At 44.3% G+C, this 21,317-nt stretch overlaps 1 protein-coding gene and 1 non-coding gene across 4 annotated transcripts in view; one reads left to right on the forward strand and one right to left on the reverse strand.

Moving 5' to 3' along the window:
• Positions 1 to 840: 840 nt before the first annotated feature.
• Positions 841 to 21,317, reverse strand: part of IKBKB (inhibitor of nuclear factor kappa B kinase subunit beta) — a 71,182-nt gene continuing 50,705 nt past the window's right edge. For 2 of the 3 annotated variants that reach the window (XM_016187987.2, XM_007522755.3), the window contains 13 exons: positions 19,539 to 19,668; positions 18,688 to 18,882; positions 16,773 to 16,887; positions 14,701 to 14,824; positions 13,997 to 14,148; positions 13,782 to 13,843; positions 12,708 to 12,817; positions 10,910 to 10,959; positions 10,698 to 10,797; positions 10,171 to 10,318; positions 9,248 to 9,375; positions 6,733 to 6,823; positions 841 to 2,342 (listed from right to left, as the gene is read on the reverse strand). In XM_016187987.2, the coding sequence (XP_016043473.1) occupies positions 2,277 to 2,342; positions 6,733 to 6,823; positions 9,248 to 9,375; positions 10,171 to 10,318; positions 10,698 to 10,797; positions 10,910 to 10,959; positions 12,708 to 12,817; positions 13,782 to 13,843; positions 13,997 to 14,148; positions 14,701 to 14,824; positions 16,773 to 16,887; positions 18,688 to 18,882; positions 19,539 to 19,668 (1,471 nt within the window). In that variant the 3' untranslated portion in view covers positions 841 to 2,276. The remainder of the gene's footprint in view (positions 2,343 to 6,732; positions 6,824 to 9,247; positions 9,376 to 10,170; positions 10,319 to 10,697; positions 10,798 to 10,909; positions 10,960 to 12,707; positions 12,818 to 13,781; positions 13,844 to 13,996; positions 14,149 to 14,700; positions 14,825 to 16,772; positions 16,888 to 18,687; positions 18,883 to 19,538; positions 19,669 to 21,317) is intronic. The other variant, XM_016187990.2, reaches the window with a different exon arrangement.
• On the forward strand, positions 2,380 to 2,514 carry LOC132537396 (small nucleolar RNA SNORA48). Its single transcript, XR_009548831.1, has one exon. It is a non-coding gene; the product is annotated as a small nucleolar RNA SNORA48 (small nucleolar RNA).

Here is a 21,317-nt window from a genome sequence, read left to right on the forward strand (position 1 = left end):
GTAGTTATTATTGTTATTGATGTCATCATTGTTAGATAGCACAGAGAGAAATGGAGAGAGGAGGGGAAGAAAGAAAGACACCTGCAGACCTGCTTCACCGCTTGTGAAGCAACTCCCCTGCAGGTGGGGAGCCGAGGGCTCAAACCAGGATCCTTAAGTCGGTCCTTGCGCTTGGCGCCATGTGCACTTAACCCACTGTGTTAACACCCGACTCCATTTTTATAATTAAAAATATATATATCTGATAGAGACAGCCAGGAATTGAGAGGCAGGGGGAGACAGAGAGGAGGAGACAAAGAGATGCCTGCAGCACTGCTTCACCACTTGTGAAGCTTTCCCCCTACAGGTGGGGACTGGGGGCTCGAACCCTGGTCCTTGCGCACTGTAACATGTGCGCTCAACCAGGTGCACCACCACCTGGCCCCAAGAAGTTTTTCTTGTCTGGATATGTTGTTAGGTTTCTCTAGTTGGGACAATCCAGGGAGTGCACCACAGTGCCATTCTTCAGGTCCCAAAGCCCCTCGTTGGTCTGCCATCATCTACTTCAAAATCTTATACTTGCTTATAAAAACCACTGTTCTGGTGATACTGTTTTCTTGCTCACAATTTTCTAGTAACTCTAAACTGTCCCTAAAATCAGCTTGTTATTCTTAGCTCAACATTCACTCCTTCATAATCTGACAGTAATGTCAACCTACCTTCCTAGTCTTTCTTCCCTGAATGCTCATCAGTTTCCAGAACTATGTTCGATCAAACTCCATTTCTTAGGGATATTAATAACCATAGTATTTGCATACTGAAGGCGAAAAGGCTCTGTTGTCAAATGAGCTTGGTAAATAGTGGCTTTACACAAAGTGTAGACAGTTTATTATTGTAAAACTTACAGATAACGTTGCATATACCAGTGTACAATCTGCACCTCCAAGAGGCAGTTACAGAATGAAGCATTTCACTTGACCATGGAACTCCTGTTATGGTCTCCCTGGAAGTTACCTTGTAAAACACCTTATTATTTATAATTGTGAGACTTATAGATGCTCTGAATATACCAGTGTACAATCTTGACTCTCCAAGAGGCAATTATAGAATGAAGCGATTCACTTGACCATGGAACCTTTGATATGGTCTCCTTGGAAGTCACTTTATAAACACTCCAACATTCTTTGGTAATCAAACTCACCTATTTGTGATTGTCTGAATTCATGTTGCTTTTCTGCTTTTATTTAAAGGAGCTGTTTGTGAGATGTTTCAGGTAGTGCTATACAGTACTACGGCACTGTCTGAATGAGCCATGATTCAATGTCATAAAATTTTCCATTAAGGAGAATTTTGAATTCATCACTAACCATAGGCATTTAATAGAACCATAGGCATTCAAGTGTCTGGATCATGTTACAATATAGAACAACTGCTATTATTATTATTTTTTAAACACATTGATTTGATAATACTGTTCCATGGTACGAGAGACAGGCAGCCCCATACTTCCATCACACATGGATGCTTGTGAGTGAGGACAGATGCAGGCACAGTGGTCGGCAGGCTGGTGGTTGACAGACACCTTTTCTTCTCTCCTTTTTCTTCCTGACAACACACCCCAGGGCATCTCTGGCATGAGAGATGGGAGAGGGGGTGGTTCTTCTCTTCTGATTTTGGGTAATCTCTCTGTAGCTGAAAGGACTATAGGTAGGAGATATTTAGACTTCACTTGCGGTCCTGCCCAAGGAGGCTAACCATCAAAGTCCTCAGGAAAAGGAACATCTTTAGCAGCAGTGAGGTGAGAAGAGGAAGAGAGAGGATGGGGCCAGGGCACATTTACAGTTTCGAAGTCTACTTTAGAGAAGGCGGATCTAGGCGAGACACTCGCAGGTGGACAGGTGGATCAGAGCCTCTTGGGGTCAGGGAAGGATGGGCAGGCACCACGTGCCATTCAGATGTTGTCCTAAAAGAGTCACCTTAGGTATTTGTCCATTAGTCTGTACCTTAAGCACTTCTTTGAGAGCAGAGGAAGCAGCACTATGGCATGGTCTCCTGAGTGTGCATGCCTGGTTTCAGTGTGTGCTGCTCTCCGGGTGGAAGCATCCAGTGTGTACGCAGACGGCTGGCCGTGCCCACAGAGAGCCACACCTTTGGTCAGTGGTGTCAGCCGCAGCTGCTGGGGTATCGAGAAGACCTCCATTTGGGTGTAAAGTCCAAAGGGACATCATGACAGCAAAGGCCACTGTGGAGAGCCTCTGGACAGGCAGCCCTGTCTCAGGGGTCAGGGTCACTCGGAGTCATGGCGCCTGCTCCAGGTTGTTCTGCTCTTCCTCTTCCGTCTGTAACCAGCTCCAGTCTAGACACTGAAAGTCAGCACACATGTTAAAAAGAGAGTAGTGGTATCACTGTCCTGGGTAGAGTGTCATCTACCTGGCAGTGTCCATTTCATATTAGCCAGGGACAAAGCAATTCCTTTTTTCTCCCAACTTGGCTTTTGGTCTGTGCCCATGCTTGGTTCATGCCTTGGATATATGGATATAAAAATGGTTATGCAAAGGAGACTTGCATGCCTGAGGCTCCAATGTCCTAAATTCAGTCCCCTGTACCACCATAAGTCAGAATTGGACAGTGCTCTGGTTAAAAACAAACAAACAAACAAACAAACCCAGTAGCCATCAAGTATAATCTGGGTTGTGTTTCTACTTTAAGAGATCACCCAGTAGAAGGATGAATATGGGATGATCTCACTCTCTGGCAGAAGTTGAAAAACAAGATCAGAAGAGAAAACACAAGTAGAACCTTAACTGGAGTTGGTATATTGCACCAAAGTGAAAGACTCTGGGGTAGGGATGGGGTGAATACAGGTCCAAGTGGGAAATGTTATGCATGTACAAACTATTGTATTTAATGTTGAATGTAAAACATTAATTCCCTAGTAAAGAAATTAAAAAAAAAAAAAAAGGATCACCCGCTGTGGGTTACTATCTTGCTGGGTACTCCTTGAGCTTTGGTTACATGTTCAAACTGAAAGGGATTTTTTTTCTTTGTAATGGTGTGGAATCCCTGAGCTTCACTGACTATGGAAGTGAAAAGGGTAATTTTATTTGTTTGTTTATGTATTTATTTTAGAGACAAAGGAAGAGATAGAGGTAGAAATAGAGAGGGAAGCCACAGAGGGAAGTTTTTTTTTTTTTTTCTTTTCAGGATCCTTCCACAGGTCCTTATGCTTTGTACTATGTGTGCTTAACCTGCTGTGTCACTGCTTGGCCTCCCTTAGTTTTAATTTTTAATTTTATTTTAAAAATTTGTTTCTTTACTTGGGGATTAATGTTTTACAGCTGACAATAAACACAATAGTTTGTACACGCACAACACTTTTCATTTTCCACACAACAATACACCCCCACTAGGTCCTCTGCCATCCTGTTCCAGGACCTGTACTCTCCCCCTCACCCACCCCAGAGTCTTTTACTTTGGTGCAATACATCAAGATTTTTTTTTTTTTTAATGTGGTGGGAGCCAGGCTTGAGTCTGGGTCTTGCACATAGCACAACAACACACTATCCAAGTGAACTATTTTACTGGTCCAAGAAGCAACTTAAGTATACTGTGTCACTCCTGACACTTTTTTTTTTTAAAGATTTTATTTATTTGTTAAAGAGAAAGATAGGAGAGAGAAAGAACCAGACATAACTCTAGCACGTGCCGCCAGGGATCGAACTCAGAACCTCATGCTTGAGAGTCCAAAGCCTTATCACTGCGCCACCTCCCGGACCACACTCCTGACACTTATTTATTCTCACAATGGGGAGATGGTCCTGAGACTAATCTCAGCTCTCATTTTAAACTTATCAGAGGGCAAGGCCTATTCAGACTTTCTTCCCTTCTGGCAGAAGTGCTCATGCAGAGAAAGGATCAAAACATACATTTCTAAGATGAGGAAGAACAGCAATAGATCTAGCAGCCAGGAGGCAGCATGGGGATTAGTGTCGGACCTAAGAGCATGGAGTCCTGAGTTTTGGTCCCTGGTGGTACATGTGCCAGAGCAATGCTCTGGCTCTCCCTCTCCTCTCTTTCTCATGTTAATAGATAAAAAAAAAGTCTTTGACATGAACTTGAAAAAAATCAATCGAGGGAGCCAGGCGGTGGCGGAGCGGGTTAAGCACACAGCGGAAAGCACATGGACCAGCATCTGGATCCCGGTTCGAGCCCACAGCTCCCCACCTGCAGGGGGGGTCTCTTCACAAGTGGTGAAGCAGGTCTGCAGGTGTCTGTCTTTCTCTCCCTCTCTCTTTTTGTCCTCTCTCAATTTCTCTCTGTCCTATCCAATAACAACGACAGCAATAACAATAATAATAACGACATCGATAAACAACAAGGGCAACAAAAGGGGAAAAAATTAAAAAACAAAAACAAACAAAAAACCAAAAATCAATTGATCAGTCAATCAATCAACCAGTCAATCAATCACCAGGCTATCTCTAAGACTTTATGAGACCTATGGTGGTTATAATTAGGGGCTAGGTGCATGGAAGAGGGGGGACCAGCCACACAACTTTGGTGGTGGGTGCAGTGTGGAATAATCTTGTAAACCATTCTTAAATCACTAATTTTTTTCAAGTTATAATAATAATGAAAATCTTTTTTTTTTTTAATCTAGAAAGTCCCAAACTGGAGAAGGATATCTAAATAAATAAGAGTTGAATGCTTCTGGCAGGGCATTCCCTGAGTCTTCAAAAAAGTAGGAAGACTGGTCCTGAAATGAGTGCAGCCTAGAATGTTACGAGTTATGACCATGGAATGTGAGCTCAGACCTACAGGGATGCAGAGGTTATACAGGCTCCTGTGCTGAATATAAATAGATAAGGGTCCTAGGTCAGATCGATGGGGTTTACAGTTAATGGTTATTTATATACTTTCCCCATATTTGGGAGCTCCTTATTTCAAACTCTGATACAATCCTCTCAGACAATACTTTTAGCCCACCTGCATGTTAGCTTTTGGGCCCAGGCAAAAATTAGTAAAGTCACAGGCCCCTTGGTATATACCTAAAATGGATTTCCTAGCTTCTTCCAACATGAAGACCCTAAATATCATCTGCTGCATTCTTTTTTTTTTTTTTGCCATCAGGGTTATTGCTGGGGTTCAGTGCCGGCACTACAAATCCACTGCTCCTGGAGGCCATTTTTTCCCTTTTGTTGCCTTTGTTGTTTATTGTTGTTGTTATTGTTGTTATTGCTGTCATTGCTGTTGGATAGGACAGAGAGAAATCGAGAGACGAGGGGAAGACAGAAGGGGAGAAAAAGGGGAGTCGGGTGGTAGCATAGCAGTTAAGCGCAGGTGGCGCAAAGCACAATGACCGGCGAGAGGATCCCGGTTCAAGCCCCCGGCTCCCCACCTGCACGGGAGTCGGTTCACAAGTGGTGAAGCAGGTCTGCAGGTGTCTATCTTTCTCTTCCCTCTCTATCTCCCCCTCCTCTCTCCATTTCTCTCTGTCGTATCCTACAACGAAGACATCAATAACAACAACAATAATAACCACAACAATAAAACAAGGGCAAAAACAAAGGGAAAATGAATAAATAAATATTAAAAAAAAAAGAAGGGGAGAAAAAGATAGACACCTGCAGACCTGCTTCACTGCTTGTGAAGTGACTCCCCTGTAGGTGGGGAGCTGTGGGCTCAAACCAGGATCCTCATGCCAGTCCTTGCGCTTTGAATACCATGTGTGCTTAACCTGCCGCGCTACCGCCCAGCCCCGCATCTGCTATATTCTTACCTTTAGGTTCCTCACTATTGAACAATTTGTTCTGCTTTATATCTTAATGCTTTTCAGCCACCAGGTTGCAGATGCTACCAAGATACCAACTTGACATCCCTGGGCAGATGACCTCACCAATGTGACTTGGAACCCCACCTCCCCAGAGTCCTACCTCACTAGGCAAACATAGAAACAGGCTGGTGGTATGGATTGACCTGTCAATGCCCATGTCCGGCACAGAAACAATTACAGTAGCCAGACCTCCCACCTTCTGCACCCCATAAATATCTTTGGTTCATACTACCAGAGGGGTGAAGAATAGGGAATCTTCCAATGGAGAGGAGGGGATACAGAACTCTGGTGGTAGGAATTGTATGGAATTTTACCACTCTTATTCCACAATCTTGTTGATCATTATTAACTCACTAATAAAATAAAATAAAACAAAATAAGATGTTTGGGGGATGTTAGTAGGTGACGATGCTGGCAGGAAAAAGTCAAAAGAGCTAAGAGAATGACTTCAGATTCTTTCAGTATTGAAGCTCTGTCTAAATGTACTGGTCTCTTGACTCGCTTTTCTCCTGGGTAGCTTTCCTGTAGCTAGCACTATCTACTGCTCAGCCCTGAGTCCCGGAGGCATGATGCTGTGATGGGTTCCTGCTGTATCCTAGAGTCTAGCACAACATCCCCTACCTACTCCCACCACAACTTCCTGCCCTATGCCTACCACCCCCCAAATACATAGATGTTCTGCTGTGTTACAGAAGCTACAGCTGGACCTGAAAAGGCCTTCTCATAAGGATTGGGTTGGAAGAATTAAGTGAGCCAACATACATAAAGTGCTTGTAAGCATTCAGCTGTCATCAGCATCATCATTATGTGAAGAATAACACATGCGTGCCTGCAAAGCACAAGTGTATCCTGAGATGGAGGAAACGCTGGGTTGCCTTTCCCCCTTTGCCTGGAGAAAGGAAGGTCACACAGGTCATTACCCTTAAGCTCTGGTCCTGTGCTTTCATGGTGTCCTGCATTGCGTTTTCCAGCTGTGCGCAGAGAGAGTGTGCTTCAGCCACCAGGTCTTCACTGGAGAAAATGGGTCGTGTTATTAAAGGGTGATCATTAGTAATTGTCCAGCGAGCGTACTACAATTTAAACATATGCTAAAGAGCCATTGAGGAGGTCATGAAAAATCTATCATTCGGATGATGAGTCAAATCTTCGAACACTAGCGTATGGCAGCTTGGGAGGTGGCATAGTTGCTAGAGCACTGGACTTAGGAGCACAAGGTTCTGAGTTGGGTCACTGGGCCAGAGTGAGGCTCTGCTTCATGTTCTCTCCCTCTCTTTCTCTTTCTCTCTTTCTCCTTCCTCTTTCTGTTAGAAAGTAAGGAGATAAAAATTAACATAAACAAGGGAGTCGGGCGGTAGCACAGCAGGTTAAGCGCACGTGGCGCAAAGTGCAAGGACCGGCGTAAGGATCCGGGTTTGAGCCCCTGGCTCCCCACCTGCAGGAGTCCCTTCACAGGCGGTGAAGTAGGTCTGCAGGTGTCTGTCTTTCTCTTCCCCCTCTGTCTTCCCCTCCTCTCTCCATTTCTCTCTGTCCTATCTATCGACAACATCAGTAACAACAACAGTAATAACAGCAAGGGCAACAAAAGGGAAAATAAATAAATTCAAAAAAAATAACACAAACAAACACCATGCTATGGACTACTGGTTCTTGCTTCTAGTTACGTACTTTTTAGATACCCAAGTTTAAAGGTAAATAAACAAGCAGGTCTCACTCAAAGAGACTACTAAATTTAATTCTCTCCAAACTGTCTAAATTGAGAGCTACCTCCTACAAGTCACCAGTTTTCCAATTGTTAAAATGGGGGGGAAAAAAAGTATATATAGTGACCAAAGAATTTTACTAGGTTTCTACAGTTCCTTGAGATCAGCAGAAATTTAAGTTTTAGGAAATGATTTCATCTGCATACTCTCTTCTCTTTGATAAGCGATGACTATGTTGGGGGCCAGGAGGTGGCTCACCCAGTACAGCACAAATGCTACCCTGCACATGGACCCGAATTAGGGTCCCTAGTCACCATACGGGAGCACCTGCGAAGGTGGGGGTGGGTGAGTTCAGGAGTGGTAAGCAGTGCTGAGGTATCGCTCCTTTCTCCCTGTTTCTCTCTCATCCTCTCAGAAAAATAAATAAATAAATAAAGGGCCACCAGGACCAGTGAAGTCAAGCTAGGGTTGAGCCCTAGCAATAACTCTAGTAGAAAAAAAAGAAAGAAAGAAAAGTAGAAGAAATGCTTATATCCTATCAAGACTGGGCCCTGATGAGATAATAAACCACTTGCCCTTTTCTCTGTGACATGATATGCTCCCAGATAACTTCTCTAGAGCTCTGAGGCTATTATTGGAGGAAGGATGCCAAATATGGGACTCCTCTCACTGTAAATGGTGATACTTCTGATGGAAGGAATACAGGGCATTTTTTGCTTAAGCTCCTTTAACTAGGCCACTTACTAGGCTAAACTAGGTGAAAGGCTCCCTCCAGCTCCAGAGGCAACAAAAGAGACACAAGGTCTTGTTACCATTCCCAAGGTGCTCAAAGTAGGTTGAGGAAGATAATTAAGGATCTAAGTCCTTGTCTCATTAAGTACCAAAATAGTAAACGTCACAGACTTCTTGAGGGCAGGAGTAGGGTTTAAAAAATAGTTCTATTGATGGGGGGGTTGGGTGGTGGTGTACCGGTTGAGTACACACATTACTGAGGTCAAGGACATAAGTTTGAATCCCCACTCCCCATCTGTAGGGGTGATGCTTTATGCATGGTGAAACAGGTCTGAAGGTATCTGTCTCTCCCCCACCACTTAATTTCTCTCTGTATTATCAAATAAAAATAGAAAGAAAAAAAAAAGGAAAAAATGGCCAACACCAGGAGCAATGGATTCACAGTGCCTGCACTGAGCCCTAGCATTAACCCGGGTGGCAATAAAAATAAGTAAATAAAAAAAGTTTTATCAACATAAGTCTACACACCATAAAATTCACCCACTTCCAGTTTATTTAATAGTTTTAATGTCCTGACAGAATTGTACAACCACAATAATCTAGTTTCAGAGATTTTATCCCTTCCGATAAATAGAGGATGACAGAGCAACAGAGAGGAGAGACTGTAGAAACACTCAACCATTCGCGGTGTTTACCCCCTGCGGGCTCTCACTCACGGTAATGTGTATGCTCACCGGAGTTAGCCCTCTACCAGCCCACTTCAAAACATTTTAATCTCTCAAAAAGAAATCTTGGACCCACCATCTACTCACTTTAAGTGACTGAGAGGGTACAAAGCCTCCTTTGTCCTGTCAATGCCTAGGATATGTAACCACACAATGAAAAACATACACAGACTCAAGAGAGGAAATGCCTACATCTATGATAAACTTGTATGCCATCCCCACAGTGTCCTGGTGGGCCGCTGCACTGCCCTCAGCTCTGTTAATGGTGATTTACTTACCTTTCCTTCACTGACTCAGGTAAGCTGTTGGAGGCTGTGGAAGGTTGAGACATGAGCTGACCTGGGTGACTAAGGCGTGAAGCGTTCATGCTATCTGGGCTGCCACTGACAGGCCCACGGACCTTGCTCTAAAGGACAAAAACAAACAAAGAAAAAAAGTGAACAAAATTTCAGGGCAAAGGAGAAATTCAGATTTCATATTCACACCTTACATTTTCTCACAACTGACCACAAGTCCCTACATCTCCATCCCTGACAACAGCTCAGAGTTTGCATTTCAGTTCAGAACTGTCTCTGGAGCTATAGGTCTACTTTCTAATAAGAGATTCTAAAAAAAAAGGGAGATTTGAGGACTTATATCTGTAGGCTTTATCTCATTCGTCTGATTGCTTGCCAGGCTCTTAGAAGGGAACGAAGAGGGAGATGTTTTACTCATTTTCAAGTAAAAGTAAGACTGAGACACACAAAAGTTGGATATGACTCTGTGACCCATCTGTGAGACAGTTGAGAAGAAAACCAAGGAGCTGACTCCAGGGTGATGCAGCCACAATGCCTCAATACCAAGATGTTCAAGCACTGTTCTCCTGCTCTCATTACTTGCACCTTCTCACACTGAACCCAGAGCTTTTCAGTCCTTCAGCCCACTCCCCTCTCCCCCTAACCATACTCCTCAGCTGGCCTCAGCCTCTTCATTGACCTGCAATACCAAACACCTTGGCTTTGAAATTGTGACCACTAGAAATGTGAGAGAAGAACTTTATGGCAATGTATCACAGTAGCTGCAGGAAATGTGTACATGCATAAATCAAACCAAGGGGCCTGAGAGCTGAGGACCTGGCTGGGGGATAGGGGGGCTCACTCACTCACTCACTCACTCACTCACTCACTCACTCACTCACTCACTCACCCACTCACTCACTCACACAAGCAATCTTTAGCAGATTCCAGAGCTCCTTCTGTCGCTTCTCCTGAAGACGAACAACAGTCTTCTCATCTTCGTTCATCAAACTGACCACCTCTTCCACCTTAGGCAGCAATTCCAGAGCCTTCTGCTTGCAAACCACAGTTTTACTATAAAGAAAGACACAATGAAATTAGTGGTGTCTGGGTTGGAGAAAGCTGGAGAATGTACCTCCTTAAAGTAATAAAAATAGAGGCATTTACTAATTAAATACTAAAAGAGAGGGAGAGAGAAAGAATCAGAGCACTACTCTGACAAGTAATGTGGAGGTATGAACTTGTGACCTCATGCTTTGAGAGTCAATGCTTTATCCACTGTGCCACCTGGGCTGCACAGGGCATACTCCCTTGTGGTGAGGAATTCAGCTGGCAGCTGTAGGTCAAGCTCCCAATTGAGGAATGAGGAGAGGGCTCACATGAAGTCTCACACATGGCCCTACTGCTTCTCTGAACTCTTTCTGGAGGGGGGGGGGGAAGGTGGGACTTGTACCTGAGCTGTGTATAAATCACTCGTACTTTCTTCTCAAAGCCTTGAATTGCTTGAAGCAGCAGGCGGACCATGTCCTGACTATCACCTTCATTGCGTTGGTCTGGAAAGAGCAAGGGAGTGGAACATCCCTCCTTTAGGTGTCTGGCATGGAACCCCAATGCCTCACACCTGAGACATCAAGAAACCTCAGACAGACAGAAGACCCCACTCACCTCTTGGTTTTTCTCGCAGTTTCCTATAAAGCTCCCTTGCTTGCTCTTCTCTGAAACACACAAAGAAGAAACTTGCTAGATCTGAAGTCAAATAAGAGCATCTGCTTAGGATATTCTCCTCTCTTTCTCTCTCTCTCTCCCCCCTCTCTCCTTCCCTCTCTCCTTGCTAACAGGGTGCATTTCACAGGAGATTCACTGTTGTACAATTACACTAATCCTACTGTACTACTTTCCCTCCCTCCCTCCCTTCCTTCCTTCCTTCCTTCCTTCCTTCCTTCCTGCCTCTTTCTCTCTTTCTTCCTTCCTTTCTTCTCTTTTCCCTTCCTTCCTTCCTTCCTTCCTTCCTTCCTTCCTTCCTTCCTTCCTTCCTTCCTTTCTTTCTTTCTTCTTTCTTTCTTTCCAGATAGAGGGCTAAAGGGAGATGGAAAGACACCCACAGCATTACTTCACCACTTGTAAAGCCTTCACTTTGCATTGGGCTACCATGTGCTGGCCAGGGGCTCAAGCCTGGGTCCTCATGTATTAGGTTAAGTGTGCAATCTAATGAGTAAGCTGTCTCCCAGTCTCCTTGTTAGGTACTTCTTTTTAAATAAAATTTTTAAAAAATATTTTATTTATTTATTCACAAGAAAGATAGGAAGAGAGAGAGAGAAAGAACCAGACATCATACTGGTACATGTGCTGCCAGGGATTGAACTCAGGATCTCATCCTTAAGAGTCCAGTGCTTTATCCACTGTGCCGCCCCCTGGACCACGTTAGGTACTTCTTAATTGTGATTTTTAAAAAATACTTTATTTATTATTGGATAGAGTCAAGAGAGGGGAAGGGAGGAGACAGAGAGGGAAGGAGATAGAGAGATGCCTGCAGCGCTGCTTCACCATTTGTGAAGCCTCCCCCCTGCAGGTCAGGACCAGGGACTTGAACTTGGGTCATTTTTTTTTAAATGAGACCTTAAAAATTATTTATTTATTTATTTTACCAGAGCACTGCTTTGCTTTGGCTTATGGGTGGTGTGGGGGATTGAACCTGGAATTCATGAGCCTCAGCCATGACCATCTCCTTGCATAATTATTATGCTATCTACCCCAGCCCAAACCTGGATCCTTTAACACGGCCATATGTGCTCTTAACCAGGTGTTCCACCACCTGCCCCCAATTACTGATTTTTTTAAAGCTTTTTTTTTCATTAGTGGTTTAAGTACTAGCTTACAAGATTATAAGATTGCAGAGGCATAGTTCCACACTACACATAATTATTTATTTCGAGAAGCAAAACAGGTGTTATGTCTTGATTTGGAGAAAGTTATTAATCCTGGTAACACTATAAGTGACTGTATGATATTTGGGAATGCTAAGAAAATGATCACCCTCATGAAAACTCAAAAATCTCTGGGGTTAACAGAGGATCTTAAAGAAAGAAGCCCCACCCTGTCTCTTAGAATTCCTTGTCTGCTTGGCTTCCACATTATTAGTTCCAGGTGTCCATCATTGGACCTGAGCATGAAGAGTACGCCTCTTTGAAATCCCAAGCCTGAATGCAGGCATATTTTTTGCCACTTAATAGACACAGAAACTAAGACTCAGAATGATGCTATCTGCCTTTGCTAGTCTCTGGAACATGCCAGGATAATGCACTGGAGTAGAGGGTAGGGTATGGGGACACATTATTTGACAGAGTGATCTCACAGTGCTTTCACCAGATTCACAGGTGAACTCTCAGATGCAATCAACACACATATATCCAAACTCCATCTTTATGTGTTGGGAGTAGTGTGTGGACCCCCAGCTGGTACTCACAGGTCATCCAGTGTGCCCCCCTGCTTCCGTCCCATTGGGCTCCTCTGCAAGTCCACAATGTCCGTCTGCAGGGCCATCATTCGTTCCACCAGATGTTTTACTTCATTTTCCTAATGAAAAAGCTACGCTAATGTCAACTGATGTAATACAAATATTTTGAGATGACAGTGGGGGGGAGGGTGGGGCCTCCAACTGACTGACTAGAAACAGTCTGGAATTTGGAGTCAGCAATGACCTGGGCTTCGGTAACCCTTGAGAAAATAACATGACCCTTCAGGTGCAGTTTTGACTGGCATGGACAGGCTGCTAATTATAGCCATGCTAGGAGTTAGAGAAGATAAACAATAGCACAGAGAAGATGCCCAGTGAACCCTTCTCTTATTCTGTCCATCCCAGTGTCATGCCATGTGGGGAAATCAGGACTCTGTATTTCACAGATTACTATGAGAACCAAGACAGGATGGAACACTTACCTATCTCTAAGATAGGTATTGTCCACCTTCAGGTATGCATCTTGTTATTGACTTATTGAAACAGACACAGAAACACAGAAGGGAAGGTCTTTGCCCAAGTTCACAGGAGGAAACAGTGGGGAATATATACATCTCCTCAGTGCTAAAGGCTTCAGTGTCTGTGAAGTTTATCAAACCACATCTACCTCCCTTCATAATTAGCATTTGTCATTGCATCTGATTTACACGATCCTAAGACTTTCTGCTGAGACATTTTCTTGCCTATGGATTTAGTATCCCAACAAAGTCAGACAGGACACTTGGAATAAAGCATGCTGACCATTCATCTGAAGCCCTATTTAGTAGGGTGAGGCCTAGGCTCCCATTCCCTCCACGAGGACACTTGATATTTTGCTGCTTATACAAATTTGTCCCAGCTCTGTTATCTGTGAGCTCGTGCCCTGCACGGTGGGTTCCTAACTATTCTTCCAGTCTTGCTCCAGCAAGCCTTAGCTAGGTCATAGAGCAAGACTGACCTAGCATTCAACGAGAAAATGGAAAATAGTTGGTAAAAAGCCTCACCCCCGTTAGTAAGGATATAAACCTAAAATGAGTCTCCTACCCGCCCACATTGTTCCACAGCCTGTTCCATTTCCCTCCAGGCCAGCAGCAGTTTATCTGATGCTGGAAAAAAAAATTTAGGGGGGAAAAAAATGAAAAACACACCATACAACTAAAACAGAAACAAGCAACTTAATTATAAAAGAACAAAAGAAAAAAATACATATATGTAAAGAGGAATAGTCGCTTCCAAACTCATGCAAAGAGTACACTCACTGATCCCAAACTCAGTTTGCTCACTATACTTCTCCAGGTCAATCTGGATGCTGGTTTTAAAGAAATCCAACTTGGCCTTGAGCTGCTGAGACATGGAAGCCATGGAATTCTTCATCTTGGAGAGGCAGCTGTTATTCCGAAGGAGATTCATCCTGCAGGGACCACAAGAAGCAGAACCTTGGGGCATCTTTGGGATCCAAATACCACTTCCAGTATGCGAACAAACACGGCTTGGACACTAAGGCAGGTCCCTATGTTAGTTATTACTGTTAGCATAACAGTAGTCACTTATAACCACAGGGTTAGATTCCTCGCCCTTAGCCATGCACGTGGTTCTAAACCACAACTGGAATTAGGCAAAGTGCTATGCAAAGGGCCAATAACCTAAATAAGCCCCAGACTGGGGAAGAAGTGGGCCAGCCACACTATGCCAGAGAGCGCCGCTAACCCAAATTGCTCCACATTTCAGACTCTGCCCTCAGTTCAACCCACCCCACCCACCTCCAGTCCTGTTCCTCTGCTGACCTCACTTGCCTCCCACCAAGGTCTAAAAGGGTTCCCCTCAATGCAGCCTAACCAAACCAGTGTCTCTCTTGTTCCTCCTAACAGTTGCTTCTGGGCCCCTGCCTCTGCTGCCTCCCGGTGGCCAAAAGCCACCAAAGCCATTTGAAATTGGTTAAATCCAAAACCGCCTGGCACAATACATGGCAGCTCGCTGTCCCTGCTGGAGCCGGTTGCAGTCCTCCTTCAGTGTCTGGATGCTGTGCCAGATCTGGCCCCACACTTTCCTCAGCTGGAAGAAAGCGAGGTTCCTCTTGGGTTCTTGAACTGGAAGAGAGATGTGTAATTGTCAGATGAGAAACTCTATGATTAACCATATCCTGTCTTGCAGTCGATCTGGTGTTTTATGGGTTTTTTTTTTTTTAAAGTTATATAACTACTATGCAATTACATAACTTTGGGTTGTTATATCTGGTTACCCTCTCACACAATTGTTTTTGTACCCACTTGTAATGTAAGCCTATTCTAGTCGACACATATGCACATGTTGATTTGAAGGAATACTTCGTGAACTAGGTGGAGAGATTCACATGTGCATGGCCTAAGTTGGGCATGAGAATGCTTTACAGACACCTACCACTGGGAGATGAGAAATTGTACTCATGTGCCAACAACTGTACTTAAATCATTATCACTCCAATGAAATGAAAAGAAAAAAAATAGAGACTCTCACACTCATGACTTACAAGGTTATATAGAATTGTTGGGGAGAAAAAAATGCCGCTTCAATCAGCACTGTTGGGAGATAAATAAGTAATGATCCTGGTGCTTCTTAAGACTTTGAACTCTCAATCTATTTATTCTAAGTGTCTGTGTGTGCGATAGAGAACAGGAATGGGAACTGTTTTAAAATTTCCATCTGACACTCATACTATGGCATACTTTTTTATTATCTCTATTTATTTATTTGATAGAGACAGCCAGAAATCATAAGGGGGGGATAGAAGAGAGACAGAGAGACACCTGCAGCACTGTTCCACCACTCATGAAGCCTTCCTCCTTCAGGTGGGGTCTGGGGGATAAAATGTGGGTCCTTTGTGCATTGTACATGTGCAATCAGGTGTACCACTACCTAGCCCTGTCATACTATGGAATACTGTACAGGCATTAAATCCAGTGAGTTTTTTTTTTTAAATTTTAAATATTTATTCATTTAGTTTCCCTTTTGTTGCCCCTGTTGTTTTTTATTGTTGTTGTTATTAATGACACTGTTAGATAGGACAGAGAGAAATGGAGAGGGGAGAGGAAGACAGAAAGGGGGAGAGAAAGACAGACACCTGCAGACCTGCTTCACCACCTGTGAAAGTGACTCCCCTGCAGGTGGGGAGCCGGGGGCTTGAACTGGGATCCTTAGGTCAGTCCTTGGGCTTCGCATCACATGTGTTTAGCCTGTTGCGCTAACACCCGACTCCCGAAACCCAGTGAGTTTTATATACTAACAGAAAAAAATGTTCCAAACATAAAGAAAAAAAAAAAAAAAAAAAGGGCAGGTACAGAAGAGCTTCTACTTGCTTGAGGGCAAGGTGATTATAAATGTATATATTGGGTTGTCAGGGAAGTCACAACACACTATTTCATAGAAAAATACATGTATGACTTTTCTGACAACCCAATATATATGTGATAAGTATACAATTTATAAATACATAGAATACCCCTGGGAGTGAGGCTCAGGGGTATTTGGTAACAGTAGTTTCCCTGACAGAGAATAGGGAGTTGACGAGAGAAGGCTACTTATTTTTCACTATGTATTCTTTTGTATCGTGTGCATGTATTATGAATTATAAATAAAACTTTATAAAAAATGGCTACTTAGTTCAAATTTAGTGGTTCATAGGCAGTATTCTCTGTTAAAAATTCTGAGAGGTTGAAATGAACCAAAGACTTATCTGGTCTTTCTATTTTTGGCTTGGTCCTTTGCACATCCCAAGAAAAGGAGGTAGCCTAGGCCAGCAAAAGAGCTCAGTTGGGAGATAGTGTGCTGCTCTGCCATATGGGTTCAAGCCTGGCCCTCACTGCACTGAAGGAAGCTGCAGTGCTGCAGTGTCTCTTTTTCTCTGCCTATCTGAAAAAAGAAAGAAAAGGAAGAAGGCACCTCAAGACTGAATAGGCTGATCTCCTTGGATGCAACCTTTCATGACCCTGGCCTCTCTCCCTCCCTCCTGCCTTGTCCCCAGCATTAGAAATAATTAAGAAAAAAAAATTATGTTCTTACGGATACAGCTGACACTTTCAGGTTGGGGCCGTGGGGAGATCTGTGTCTCATAGTTAATTTTACTGTTGTCAAACAGAAAAACAAGGTCCATGTCCAATGTGCGGCCCTCATTTAGCTGTGAAGGGACAAGAACAAAATTTTACTCATGAATCCAACATGTCCCTTTCCCAAGTTACGAGAGAGCTTTCAGAGCATTTCCTATTGTTCACCAACGGTGCCATCCTGGCCAGCAAGGACTGTGTATCCACAAAACCTTTCTTTACAAAGTGGCTCTGTACTCCTATTAGCAGAGTTTAAAAGCCAGAGTTTTGGGAGTCGGGCTGTAGCGCAGCGGGTTAAGCGCAGGTGGCGCAAAGCACAAGGACCGGCATAAGGATCCCGGTTCAAACCCCGGCTCCCCACCTGCAGGGGAGTCGCTTCACAAGCGGTGAAGCAGGTCTGCAGGTGTCTATCTTTCTCTCCTCCTCTCTGTCTTCCCCTCCTCTCTCCATTTCTCTGTCCTATCCAACAACGACAACAACAATAAAACAACAAGGGCAACAAAAGGGAATAAATAAATAAATAAAATAAATATTAAAAAAACCAGAAAATATAGTAAGAGTAACAACTGACACAAAATATAAAAAAATACAGTGTCATGTATGACACTGTATTTAAAAAAAAGCCAATTTAAATGCACACCTGATTTATAACGTCTTTTTTTTCCTCAAAGTTTTTAAATTTTTAAAAAATATTTTATTTATTTATTTATTCCCTTTTTTTTTTGCCCTTGTTGTTTTTATTGATGTAGTTATTGTTGTTGTTATTGATGTCGTCGTTGTTGGATAGGACAGAGAGAAATGGAGAGAGGAGGGGAAGATAAGAGAGGGAGAGAGACAGACACCTGCAGACCTTCTTCACCGCCTGTGAAGCGACTCCCCTGCAGGTGGGGTGCCGGGGGGTTGAACTGGGATCCTTATGCCGGTCTTTGTGCTTTGAGCCACAAACGCTTAACCTGCTGCGCTACCGCGACTCCCAATTTATAACTTTTTTCATTCCATCCGGGACTGCTCCTCAGAAATGACTTTTGTTATTGTTGCCCCTAGGGCTTCATCGATCCTGAGTGACTTTTTCAGATAGAAAGAGACAGAGACAGAGAGAGAGAGAGACAGCACTGAAGCTTTCACCAGTGGGGGCCAAACCTGGGTTGTGCACATGACAAAGCAGGTACACTATCCAAGTGTCTGCCCAAGGATGTGAACTTTATCAGTGTTTAGGGACTATGTCTTACATTGCTGCAGTGTCAACCCAGGTCTGTACACAAGAGATCTATCTTGAATGCTAAGGCTGACTAGGAAGAAGAAAGCACTGCTTGGACTGGGTGATGGTGCACCCAGTTAAATATACATGTTACCATGTACATGGAACCAGGTTCAAATTCCAAGTCCCCACCTACAGTGAGAGAAGCTTCACAAGTAGTGAGTTAGTGCTGCAGGTGACTCTTTCTCTCTCCCTTGCTCTCTCCCTTTCCCCCCTCTCAATTTCTGTCTTATAAAAACAAACAAATGCACTGCTTTGGCAAGAAAGGCACTGAAAGTAAAAGTCCAGTATGAAGTAGCTTATGTCTCTTACTGGATAATACAGGGAGTCTCTTATCCCATCTTAAGGGAACAGGCAGATCTCTGTATGGTATGATTAACAGACTGTTTGGCTAAGAAGAGCCAAAAATCTATCTTATTTTAATGAAAGAGATAGATAGATAGATAGATAGATAGATAGAAGAACCAGAGCACTGTTCAGTTCTGGCTTATGGTGGTGCTAGGGATTGAACCTGTGACTTGAGTCATTTGCAGAGCCATTATGCTATCTCCCCAGCCCTGGAGAGCTGAAATCTAAAACCGTGTCTAGTTGTCTTGCAGGAAAAGCCTGGGCTGACCTTGCCATCAGAGATGCACTGTGTGGCTGGCTTGTCAGGGATCAGGGCAAGGCCTGCTTCCTGCAGCAGCTCCTGGTCCTCCTCGGGGATTCCTGTGTCCTGCTGGATTCTGGCTTTTAAACTCTGCAGACTCTCATCCTCTGTGACTGGATAGGTGTGAATAGTGCCAGTGACCATGTTCAAGATATGAACTAGCTGCAATATAATACAGATGTTATTAGAAAAACAACTCATGGGGGCTACAGAGTAGCAGCAGCTGTGTTTCCTCTCCTCTCCTCTCCTCTCCTTTCTCCTCTCCTCTGTCCTCTCCCCTCCTTTCCTTTCTCCTCTCTCTCCTCTCCTCTCCTCTCCTCTCCTCTCCTCTCCTCTCCTCTCCTCTCCTCTCCTCTCCTCTCCTCTCCCCTCCCCTCCCCTCCCCTCCCCTCCCCTCCCCTCCCCTCTCCTCTCCTCTCTCCTTTCCTTTCTCCTCTCCTCTCCTCTCCTCTCCTCTCCTCTCCTCTCCTCTCCTCTCCTCTCCTCTCCTCTCCTCTCCTCTCCTGGGTCAACCAGGAATACCAGACCACCTGGGACCACAAGACAGGACTAGAGCGACTTCAGGAGCCGACCAAATCACCGCCACCAGGTTCCAGATGCTAGCATGATGTCAACCAGACTTCCCTGGACAAACAACCCCACCAATGTGTCCTGGAGCCCTGCTTCTGGCTGGGAGTATGGATTGACCTGTCAACGCCCATGTTCTACTGTGTGAGCCACCACCTGGTCCCCCCATGAATGACCTTTTAATAAGTATTTCTGCCTTCTGAGGTCTGTGTCCCATGGATGCCTCTGGCCTAAAATGACTCCAAGATTACCTTCAAGTTTAAGATGTCATCCAGGGCCTTGAAGCAGCCATTGGGCCCGTACTTGGGGTCAGTGCCCCTCTTCCGGGGCTGCCACATCAGCATCAGCTGCAGCCACTTCTCCAGGCGTTGTGCCAAGACGCTGAGGAGGAACACAGAGGGGATACACCTCCACACCCATTTCCTTCACTGTAACACACACACACATACACACACACACACATACACACACACACGGGGGCAAATGAGCTCATCTGAGAGGAAAAGTGACCGCTTCCAACCAAGCCAATTTCTCAGGTGCTTACCACCTCTCTTGACCCACCAGAATACCTTCTCAAAGCAGGGCTTCCTTAGGTGGTTCAGTAGGCTGATTTCCAAGGGAATGATCTGTGAGGCTTTTTAAATGTACTTTATAGGCAGACCTGACTTCCAGAAGGTCCCCGCATACACTCTTAGATCCTGTGCTGGTGGACCTATTGTGTCAGTCACATCCACTCCCCACCCTCAAAAGCAGTAGGTGGGTTCACGTGACAAAGTTCACGCTTCTTCCCACAGGCCTTCCACAGTCTGCCTCCTGCAGCCCTTTTGAACTGACCTTCATAAATGCCCTTCACTAAGGCCAACATAAGACAGTGCTTCTGAGAAAATGCTTTTGCTCATATAAATCTTTCTCCTTTGAACTTCTTTCCTCTTTATCCATGTTCCACACTTCAAAAAAAATGTATTTATTTATTCCCTTTTGTTGCCCTAGTTGTTTTATTGATGTAGTTATTATTGTTGTTGTCATTGTTGGATAGGACAGAGAGAAACAGAGAGAGGAGGGGAAGACAGAGAGGGGAAGAGAAAGATATGGATACCTGCAGACCTGCTTCACCACCTGTGAAGCGACTCCCCTGCAGGTGGGGAGCCGGGGGCCTGAACCGGGATCCTTTCTCCGGTCCTTGTGCTTTGTGCCACGTGCACTTAACCCGCTGCGCTACCGCACGACTCCCTGTTCCATACTCCCCCCCACACACACACACATTCTTCTAGACAGTTCCAGATGAACAAAAGTCATTCTGCATAGTTCTGGACCACACAATTTCTCTCTCCTCATCCTCTAAATCCTCATGGTAATTATCACCATCCTTCTCTGTCTTTCTCTTTAATCTTTATTTTATCTGCTAGAACAGAGAGAAACTGAGAGGGAGGAGGAGATAGAAAGGGAGACAGAGACCTGCAGCCTTGCTTCACCACTTATGAAGTTTTCCCCCTGCAGATGGGGATTGGGGGATTGAACTTGGATCCTCGTGGGTTGTAACATGTGCACTTAACCAGGTACACCACAACCCAGTCCCCTACCACCATCCTTCTCAATTGCATGCAGACGCTTTGTAGCTTTCTCTGCACCACTGCCCAATTCTGGTATTATTTTATAACTGTTCAAACTCTGACTCTAAACCTAGATAGTAATGCTATTAAAATTACAAAGATATGGGAGTTGGGCGGTAGTATAGCGGGTTAAGCACACGTAGCATGAAGCACAAGGGCCAGTGGGTATAAGGATCCCAGTTCAATCCCCCGGATCCCCACCTGCAGGGGAGTCGCTTCATAGGCAGTGAAGCAGGTCTGCAGGTGTCTATCTTTCTGTTCCCTTCTCTGTCTTCCCCTCCTCTCTCCATTTCTCTGCCCTATCCAGCAATGACGACATCAATAACAACAATATCAAGTATAACAACAATAAAAAACAAGGGCAACAAAAGGGAAAATAAATAAATATTTTAAAAAATTACAAAGATCTATATGTTGATA

The sequence above is a fragment of the Erinaceus europaeus genome, chromosome 2, assembly GCF_950295315.1.
Source record: "Erinaceus europaeus chromosome 2, mEriEur2.1, whole genome shotgun sequence".
In the NCBI taxonomy this organism is placed as follows: domain Eukaryota; kingdom Metazoa; phylum Chordata; class Mammalia; order Eulipotyphla; family Erinaceidae; genus Erinaceus; species Erinaceus europaeus.